Genomic DNA, 10,735 nt, shown 5'->3' with positions numbered 1-10,735 from the left:
CATCACGGTGGGCCACACAGAATTGCTCAGCACGCAATCCGTTTCCACATCAAGCAATACCTAATGAATGGCCCAAATCGATCACACGCGTGACACTCCAACATAATCCAGTTGACGCAATTGGTCCGATGCATAACGCAGGAGTTTTGGTCCGTCGTTATTGTAGCTATTGAACGGTTACTGTAGCATTCATACAATCGAAGGGTCAAAATGTAAAATCCAAGAGTTTATTATTATTATTATTATCGTGAATTCCCATCCAATCATCCGTATCAAATAAACGGTTTGGATTTATTGAAAAAACACCCAAATCCAACGGCTAGATTTCCCCCGTTTCTTACTGCCATCCACCGAGATGTATTCGAGCGAACTTGGACTTCCTCTCCTGCGATAAATGCTGCCTGAAGAAAGAAAATAAAAAAAAAATCTCAATATAAAATAAAAGTAAAGAGGCGCCAAAAAAAAAACGATGACGATTTTGCCCTCGCCGATCTCTTCTCAGTCTCCGTCCTTATTCTCTCCAAACCCTAGAACAAGAACCCCGACGTTCCAAGCTGCATCAGCGACGGACAGGAGAAGGATCGACACAGCGTCGTCGAACCAAGACCGAAATCGAACGGCTCTCGAGACTCGAATCTCTCTCGTTGCAGCTGTCGCTGCTCAGTCCGCTTTCGTCTCCCAACGAAGTAACATCTCTCTTTCCAAATCCCCACCCAAAAAAAAAATAATAAAAAATTCTCGAATTTCCATTTTCGATTGTGAATCTCGAAATTGAACTGCGTTTGGATCGTTATTTTGTTCGCAGTTTTGACGGATTTGGTAACGGAAACTGCGAAATACGTATTTCCGAGTAGGTTGTTCGAGAGTAGGAATCTCGAAGAAGCCCTAATGTCTGGTAATTCTGTTTATTTATTTAATATTATGACATTCTACACCCCTGCTTTTGATAGACGCACCCATTTTTCTACTTTTTCTTTACTAGAATAGGGACGCGATTTTCCGGTGCTCCCTGCCCCCATGAAGTTCCTGCGGTCGGAAGCTACGTGGGGCCCACCCACGTGAAGTTCCTGCGCTGGAAGCTAGGTGGGACCCACCGTGATGTTTGTGAGAAATCCACCCCGCCCATCCGTTTTGTGAGCTCATTTTAGGACATGGGACGAAAACTGAGCTGGATCGAATACTGAAGTGGGCCGAAAACGTGAGGATTGAACGTCCACAGTTGAAATATTCGTGGGCCACAGAAGTTTTGAATCATGCTAATATATGTGCTCTCAGTTCATCCCAGTAGGAATGACGTTATGAACGGTATGGATGTCATTTAAACATCACTGTCGACCCAGGGAGGTTTCAATGGTATGAATTTCCCTACCCACCTTTTCCTTTTGTGCAGCCTACCTAGAGTCTTGGATCATGCTCACTTTTGGTCCCAAATCCTAAAATGACCTCACAAAACGTATGGACGGTGTAGATTTCTCACAAACATCACGGCGGGCCCCACCTAGATTTTATGAACTTCTTGGGGAAGGCTTTCCCAGAAAATCCGCCTACGAGAAATGGACTCGAGAAGTTTCTGCGCTAGATAGCTAGGCAAGCCCCTGTGATGTTTGTGAGAAAGGCTTTGCCAGGAAATCCGCTTCCCTCAGTCCATCAGTTTCTCCAGCTCATTTTAAGACAGGATCCCAAAAGTGAGGCAGATCCAAAGTGGACCCCACTACAACAAACAGTGGGAATGGAAATGCCCACCGTTGAAACTGTCCAGGGCCCCATGATGTTTATATGCCATCCAAACCATTCATAAGGCTATTCTAACTGGGACGAACGCAACTATTAGATTGACCCAAACATTCAATGTGCCCATTAAGGTTTTGATGGTGGGTGTTCCATCTCCACTCTTTCCTGTAGTGTGGTCCACTTGATTTTTGGATCTGCCTCCTTTTTGGGATCGCCCCCTAAGCATGAGTTGTGGAAACTGATGGATGGGGTAGATTTCTCACGGACATCTTAGTGGGCCCCACATAGCTTGCGACAGCAGGAACTCCAGGCTCTCACATTCCTAGAATAGAGGAATTATTGCATGATAGGTGTCCGTATCTTTGCACAGTACACGTGTTTTTAAGTCTGGCAAGCGGGCCCATTTTGAGTAATCAACACTGTTGGTTTGTAATGTCTGACCCTAGATAGACTGTGTAAAAAAATCTCGCGGCAGGAGATTTGAATCATTTGATGTGTGGCCCATGGATGGACGGTTAGGAAGAGAAAGTACAACAACTTCTACATTCAACTTAAAATTTCTCGCTGCGATCTTCCAAACTAAGTGATATTTTCCATGGGACTCAGCAAAGCAGTGGTCTGGATTACTGAACTATGGGCTCCACTTGAGAGAATTGAAAGCCCGTGTAAACTTGGAAAATATGCCAGCCGTGTATGTTATTCCTCCACAGAAGGTAGAAATACTAGAAAAAGAGTTATTGTACCACACTCAGACAGAATGTTTCTACACTACTATTGTATGTTTGTGCAAGTGAGGCCCATGGTTGAGTTATCTGAACCATTGATATCGTTGGCTTGGAAGGCAGATTCAGTAAAAATTCGAAGCAGATTAGGTGTTACCCAGGTAACACCGTAGTGGGTGTTTCCCTGACTGTGGGACCCACATTGATGTATGTGTGGAATATCCATGCTCACCATTCGTGTTTCCAGCACATTTTGGGGCATGGTCCCAAAAATAAGCAGATCCGAATCCAACACTGGAAACATTGGTCATTCAAAGCCCACCATTAAACACTTCCTAGGGCCCACTGTAATGTTTATTTGCCATCCAGCCTATTGATAAGGTCATGCAAACCTGGATGAAGGGAAAACACAAATATCAGCTTGATCCAAAACTTTTGTAGCCCCCAAGAAGTTTTTTCTTTTTTGTTGGAAATGTAATTCCCACTTTGTGGTCCACTTGAGATTTGGATCTGCTTCATTTTTGGGACTATGCCCTAAAATGAGCCGGAAATTTTGATGAATGGTGTGGATATACTACACATACATCAAGGTGGGCCCCACGGTCAATGAAACACTATAGTGTTACCCAGGTGACACCTATTCTGCTCCCCTAAAATTTCTGAGATTGAAAAATCCTAACCCTTCAATAGAAGGACCAAGAACTAGATAGTTAAGGCAACAAAACGCATTAAGCAAAAAAAAGGGCCAAATTCTATATCTAGATTGGGAATTTCAGTTTGTACAAATAGAGTCCCATGGTTCAATAATCCAAACCATTGATATGATGGGCCACCTCCGCACTAGAAAATGCCACAGATTGAATTCATTGGAAGATCGCCATGGATTGAATTCATTGGAAGATCTTGGCTATAAATATTTAGCATTTTCTTTTGTTGAATGAGAATTGTTGTATTTTAAGCATCCATTAGTTGGGCACCTATTGAACATTAAGGATTCTTCCACCCTAGGGGATTTTTGGTGCATGGACCATCCATAATAAGGCTCATCAGCCATAATATCAACAGTTTAGATCACTGAACAATGGGCCCCGCGATGGTGCCGTAAGACTCTTGGCCCACGTTATTTAAATGCCTATTTCCTTGTTTATGCTGTTAGGAGGGTTTTGATATTGTGTTTTTCTTTCTTAAATTTCTTTGTAGTCCCAGATCTTGAAACTGTAAAATTTAAGGTTTTGAGACGGAGGGAAGAGTACGAGATCAGAGAAGTTGAGGTAAGAAATGTTTTGTTTTGCGGTCATTTGGTGGCCACCACTTATATTTTATGGAGACAATATTCTGCCTCGAGCTAAATATCATCAGAGGTGCTAAACAATGCTCGGGTTGAGCGTTTTCAGTTTGTACAAATCAGGTCCATGGTTTAGTAATCCAAACTGTTGATGTTACGGGTGCCACCATGGATGGAACATGTACCAAACATCTCCCATCTGAGAAAATCCTACCCTTTTATCAGTGGCCATCAAAGAGACAGCCAAGGAAATCATCCATGGTGAGGGCATCACCATCATACCTATGGTTTGGATCACTGAACCATGGGTCCCACTACCACCAACTGAAAACCCGAATGTCCTGTGCAAAGTATTGGCCCAGGCATTGCAGATTACCTCCACCATTATATTATGGCATTTGGTAGGACTCTCCTGCCAATGCTGCAATAGGTCTCCTTGCCATGTGGATGAATGTGTTATTCCTACACCCAAAATGGCTGAATTAGCAATCAACAACTAGCAATTCCCTACATTTTACATTGGAGTTGTTGAAATTTGTCATTGACAAGATTTGCGAGTTGTCCTCTTAAGTAATTGGAGAGGTGAACAGTGCTTCTGACAACCTTGGCCAAGGAAGGTGTTGGGAGAAGAAGTGTGAATTCCTTTCCCCCTTTTCGATGCCTTTTCTTTTGTTCCTTAAATGAAAAGTCATTGACTATCTGAAAGAAAGGTGCTTGTTTTCTTTTCTATCTTCACTATTCTATTCTAGCACTTTGGAACTGCAACGAGGGTTTCTTTTCTCTTGGAAATTCCAAGTTACCATATTTGTGAAACGTCAATCCCGTTCTGTTCATTCTAATCCAGAAAATGTCTATTCAATAGCTACTGATGGATGAAATGTTTGAACATTGGAAGACATTTCTATTGATTTTAGTCAAGACGTGACCTTTCCATTTTCTCACTTAACAGTTAAGAATTTTCCACTGGGTCGTTGCTTCAGATGTATATCTAACAATGATTCTCATTATGAAACAGCCTTACTTTATAGCGGAGACAACAATGCCTGGAAAGAGCGGATTTGATTTCAATGGCTCGTCTCAAGGTTTCAATGTTTTGGCTGCGTACCTGTTTGGTAAGGTACATTGATACCATTTTAGTGAAAAGTGAAAGGCGGCATCTCATAAGCCCTTTGTCACATTTATGCCTAGTGCTGTTTTTCTGGTGTTTTGTTCCAGAATACTGCAAGTGAAAGCATGGAGATGACTACTCCTGTCTATACTCGAAAGGCACAATCAGATGGAGAGAAAATGGATATGACAACACCTGTTATAACGAAGCGTGTAAGTCTTTAACCTTTGTGGATTTGTTCCTTCCTATCAGCTTATGAAAGTACTGTTTCATTTCTTCATAATGATAAGATTGGTTTTTTCTGAAATAATTCCAACCTGCTACTCAAATCTTATCATTTTGGTTGAATCTCATTAGAAAACAAGTCCCTGTTCTTCTTGAATCCTACTGTAGAAAAATGAGAAGAAAGGAAAAGTCAATGTAACCAGGATCACCACAACCTGGTTATGGAGATCTGGAGGTCTGTTAATCGCTGCTGATGCTTCTGGTGGAGAAGACACTTCCGGAACAGGAAATGGGACTTCAAGGTGTCATTATATACCAAAATTTTAAAGAGGAAAGACCTGTATGATGATGATAGGAGAGTCTTATCCCACTTTCACCATCTTACAGATATATGGAGAAGGGGAAGGGGAAGGGGTCGGGCGACTCTCAAAACAAAAAATGAAGAAGAAATAATGATCGGGATGAGAGATAAAAAGGGATGAAGGGATTATAAAAATGGATCAGATAATCTCTGTTACCATCTAGAGGAATGAGAAGAAAGGAAAAGGAGAGGAGAAGAGAGCAAGAAAGAGGATTTGATATCCTCCTTCTCAAAGAAGCTCTTTATTGTAATAGACTCAAGATTACAGAGATCATCATCTTCGGATTCATGTTGGGAGTTTTTGCATAAGTTTATCGCCAGCTGCCAACCCGATGCAACCCTCATCCTTTATCCATGTTGGGGACCGGCAATGAGAGCACACAACTCCCACAAACACAATGTAATAGACTATTACATAGGTCGATTATAATCAAGTGCTATTTAATAGTCTATTGCATAGGTTGATTACGGTTGAGTTACTCAAGATCACGGAGATTAGGCCAAAAATAAATACAATGTTATCTACAAGATACCCTAATATCTCCTTATGGTGTAATACTTTCAAGGACTACTGAATAATATTGTTCCTTGACTGCCCTACATTCTGTACCATAAAGCATGGCTCGTCTTATAGCTATCTGATCAAATTTCCCCTTCAGTTTGTTTGGTACTCGGCAATTACATAAAACTCCAGAGGCACATCTCCACTTCTTCCACCCAGCTTGAATTCTATGTAGAACATCCTTCTCAATCTCTCTACTCCCATGAATTATCAGCCCAAGAAATCGAAAATGGTCATTTTGGATTACTTTGTCCTCTGCAATCTTTACTAATTCCTCGTTTCAGTCCTATGGTTGCTAAAATCGCATTCCATATATTGAAAATGGTCACTTTGAGGTATATCTTTATTGTAACAGATATTCTAAACAGTCCTGGTCTAATATTATGATTTTATTATTTGATTTGATATGTTCTTCTTATGGTTTTACAGTTTAATTCCAATTCAGAACTTCGAGAATACTCTTTATTTTGTAAATCTCTATATTGCGCTTTTAGATCTGATCTCATTTTATTATGATGTTATTTAGTCAGGAGATCAAGAAAACTGGCAAATGTCATTCGTCATGCCCTCCAAGTACGGAGCTAAGCTGCCATTGCCAAAGGATGCATCTGTAAGGATTAAAGAGGTTCCCAAAAAGATCATTGCAGTTGTTGCCTTTTCAGGTTTGCCTTCTCAGATCATTTATTAACTCTATGACAAATGCTTGTTGGTGTCTCTTCTTATGCAACTAAAGTTAGTCAAGACTCGCGAGTTGTTATCCAGCTTAACATTTAAGTCGAAGTTAGTCATCAAGCACTCAAATTTTCATACATGTGGCACATATTCATAGAATTCCAACTGTTCACCTAGTGGTCCCTGCCATGGATGGGGTGTGCCCTGAAAATCACACCGGTCTGGGGATGCTTAGGCTGTCAATGGGTACCCAAACCTGTGGATAGTTGAAGTATCCAGCCTGATTTAATCAAATCTGGGTACAGATTTTGGTCCCAATTAATTAACAGGTCAAATTCCTGTGTAAAGACTACACTCTGTTTATAAATTGTGTTGGATGGAACACGAATATATGATCTCTTAGTTTGAGAAATGCTATCGGAGCACTATAAGTTATAGTGCTCCTAGTTGCATTGGGACACTTAGACAATCCGATCCATTGATCCAAACCGTTCATTATACCCAACACACATGTCATGGGCTACCATGCAAACATCACACCAATCTGACAGATATTAAGGATTTGATCGCTGGACTTTAACATGAATGGTTAAGATTGTTTACACAAAAATAGGTCCAATCAATAATTTGGTCCATCTATATGTTAGGACCCATTATGGCATTGCTTATTGATTTCAAGGAATCACTTTTGTTAGGCAATCATAAAAATCCCATCCATGGCTTGGAGAGGGGGTGGCTAAAGAAATAAGGCCAAATCAAGGATGGATAGGATCATCTGATTACTGGATTTTTGCATGGTAGTCCATAAAACATGTTCTAGAATGAGTAGACAGTTTAGGTCTATCTATTGGACTGTCTAAGTGAATGAATGTAACTAGGAGCACTATAACTGATAGTGCTCTGGGAGCACTGGAGGATCTCTCTAAATTATGGATAAAACTAAAAGAGAAATGCTCCAGTGTTCTCAGAGTACTATAATTATACTGCTCCTAGTTGTATTCGGACCAAGGTATTCAATAATGGTAACGGTGGCCATAATGACCACCGCCTTTACCATTACGATACGGGCCATAACAGTGGTTCTGGGCCCTGTAATGGCCATTACGACCTTAGAAAATATAAAAAATAAACCTGTATTGGCCCTGAAATCTGTAAGGTTCCTAATGTTACCAACTTACCATTACATAACTACCATTAGGTAACTGTTTTTTAATAACTTGATTGGGACACTTTGAAGTCCAATTCATTGATCTAGACTGTTCATGAAATCCAACATACATTTCATGGGCTAACATGAAAACATCACACTAATCTAACAAATATTAACTACTTGATCAATGGCCCTAAATATGGACGGTCAAGATCATTACATAAAAGTAGGTCTAATCAAGAATTTGGTTCATCGATTTGTTAAGGACGGTCATCAATTGCCTTTGATTCTAAAGAACCACCTTTGTTAGGCAATCATAACCATCCCATGTCTTGCGAAAAGGATGGCTATAGAAAGTAAGGCTAAATCACAGATGGATAAGATCCTCCGATCAGTGTGATTTTTGGATAACAGCGTATGAAATGTGTTCCAAATTTAAAGGACAGTTCAGATCGATCAATTGGACCGTCCAACTGAGCCGATGCAACTAGGCACACTAACTTATAGTGCTCTGAGTGCACCGGAGCATTTCTCTTACTTGGCTACATTTATTATTTATAAGCAGGCTTTTGGTTGAACCCGAATCTAGATCCTGAATTCTTTATTCGAGCTCCAAGTTGAATCATATCAAGTTCTAAACTAGATCTGACAAGACCTGATTCTTATCTTGTACCTCATCTATGGTACCCATGTCTAAACCTGAGGGGTCCCGAATCTGATTCCCAGAGTCAGGTCTGGATATGACCTGAACACAACCAAGCTAACAGCCCTAGGTGATCATGAGCCATCTATTGGATGTGATGTTGATATTTTAAATGAATTTCCACTGTTGAGTATGGAATTGCTATGCAGGGTAGACTTAGGTTGCTATTTTTGGAGATTTGGTTATTATTATCTTTAGGAATTTGGTTTTGGATTGGGAATGCGTTGGGGGATTATTGTAAAATTTATTTATATGAATGACGAGGAATTGAATGGGCATCATGAATCCCCAATCACACGTGTGCATGGGAGGCCATTCTTCCCTTGAAATCCTAGTTTTCCTTAGCTGTGCAGGTTGAGTAGTGATTTTTCTTGTTTAATTCAGCAACTGTTCATGGGTTTCGAATTGCTGCAACCAAGGGTTTTGAATATCTGTAGCCAATGGGCATTATCATCATTGAACAGCTATGGCCATTGTGTCAGGGCTTTCAAAGAAAAACCAAAAAGGATTGCATTTCATGACGATGCACATTTGTGCGCCATTACTGATACAAATCTTTACGGTTATCTTTTATATTTCTTTTCTACTACTTTGGATTTATTATTTATTATTTATTTTTATTATTATTATTTTTTGGATTTTTGGCTTGCGACTGATACATTATGCCTGATGTTTTTCCTTTTCCATGTCGAATCAGGTTTTGTTACAGATGAAGAAGTTAAACGCAGGGAATCAAAATTACGGGATGCTTTAAGGAGCGACACACAATTTCAAGTGAAAGAGGATGCTTCCGTGGAAGTTGCACAGGTAGATTGGATAAATTGATTTTCATGCAATTAGTAGCACAGGGTATTATATGGTCTTGCTCATCAGCAAACATTTAGGGCCCGTTTGGATTGCAAGTTGCTTAAGATAAGCTACTTATTCCACAATTTTGTTATCTAGCTTCTACTAATTAAGAAGATAAGTATGTTTGGCAAATAACACACTTATCAGCTTCTCTCTTTCGTCTCTCCTGATGCCTCTCTTCAGCAATTTATGAAAAGTAGAAAAACTAAAAAAATTAACTGAAGTGGTTATGTACTTTTAAGTAAAAAAAGTTACTTATAACTAATCATAAACCAAACTTATCTACTGCTGTAAGTAGAAAAAGTTACTTATTTGGTGGTATCCAAATGGGCCCTTTGTTTGGTGATGTGCAGGATTTCGTGCATGTGAGGCCTATTGTTTGATGGTACAATCCATTTTATCCCATGAGTCCCCACTCAGTGGATTGATCTTGACCTGGAAGGATACCAGATTGGAAGATTCCAACCTTAAGATGCTCTGACCAAGAATAAGTGGTTAAGAGTGTGTTCGGTTGCAGTAAATATCATGTCATGAAAGCATGATATTTACTGCAACCAAACACACCCTAAGAGAAAAAGGGGGTAAAAAAAAAACTACAGTCTGTATTTAAAACAGAAAAGACTGAACATGGATGTATTATGATCTTCAAATCTGAGAGATATCCTGGAAATCTCACATTCATGCTGTGCCCAACATCAACAGTATCATCAAACCATGGGTCCCACAACGGGGAATCCTACTTAGCGAATTAATATGTTTGCTGACAAATGGTACCCTATAGTTCCTTCATAATAGCATGTGCATGGGAAAAGATCAGTTTGAAGAATATCTACTTTTTTTTTGCTTCTTCAGAAGGTTACAATTTTATTGATAAGAGGCCCAAAGGCCTAAAGAACATCTACTTTATGTTGTGGTTGCAGTATAATCCCCCTTTCACACTCCCGTTTACCCGCCGTAATGAAGTAGCACTGGAGGTTGAACGGAAAGGTAATTAATGCAATCCAGGCCCAGACACCTCATACATGAAAAATATCAGGAAAAAAATCCATCATAGATTGCTATATATACTTGATTATAAACAAACTGTACTATATATGCTTGATTATACACAAACTGTAATTAATATTAGCAATGAACTTCTTCTTCTTCTTCTTCTTCTTCTTTTTTCTTTCTTTTTTTTTTTTAAATTTATAATTTCCATTTACAGTTTTTGATTGTATACATATGTAAAGTTTTTATCTATAAATGCTGCTGCAATATGAGATGTATATTGTTGTAGTTTTGTACAAGCTTATCTGTTTGAGATCTTTGCCACAAAGTTCCTCAAGAATTTGGGTCCGGCTCCATGGTTCAATGATAGACAGACT

The 10,735-nt window shown here is 39.6% G+C and overlaps 1 protein-coding gene across 1 annotated transcript; it reads left to right on the top strand.

Moving 5' to 3' along the window:
* The first annotated feature begins 440 nt into the window (after positions 1–440).
* Positions 441–10,519, top strand: LOC131235159 (heme-binding-like protein At3g10130, chloroplastic). The gene is made up of 8 exons (XM_058232298.1): positions 441–686; positions 806–895; positions 3,654–3,724; positions 4,754–4,855; positions 4,954–5,058; positions 6,521–6,656; positions 9,217–9,326; positions 10,289–10,519. The coding sequence occupies exons 1-8, from the start codon at positions 470–472 to the stop codon at positions 10,361–10,363; spliced, it is 906 nt and encodes a 301-aa protein (XP_058088281.1). The 5' UTR covers positions 441–469; the 3' UTR covers positions 10,364–10,519.
* The last annotated feature ends 216 nt before the right edge of the window (positions 10,520–10,735 follow it).

The sequence above is a fragment of the Magnolia sinica genome, chromosome 19 (assembly GCF_029962835.1).
Source record: "Magnolia sinica isolate HGM2019 chromosome 19, MsV1, whole genome shotgun sequence".
In the NCBI taxonomy this organism is placed as follows: Eukaryota; Viridiplantae; Streptophyta; class Magnoliopsida; order Magnoliales; family Magnoliaceae; genus Magnolia; species Magnolia sinica.
Note: the sequence above shows the minus strand (reverse complement) of the source record. Positions and strands in the feature narration are given on the sequence as shown.

Bases quoted from the DNA above. Each gene is read 5' to 3' on its own strand.
- LOC131235159 (XM_058232298.1), top strand. From the start codon at position 470: ATGACGATTTTGCCCTCGCCGATCTCTTCTCAGTCTCCGTCCTTATTC. The intron at 6,657-9,216 runs GTTTGCCTTCTC...ATGTCGAATCAG, and splicing joins TGCAGTTGTTGCCTTTTCAG to GTTTTGTTACAGATGAAGAA. The intron at 9,327-10,288 runs GTAGATTGGATA...TTGTGGTTGCAG, and splicing joins CTTCCGTGGAAGTTGCACAG to TATAATCCCCCTTTCACACT.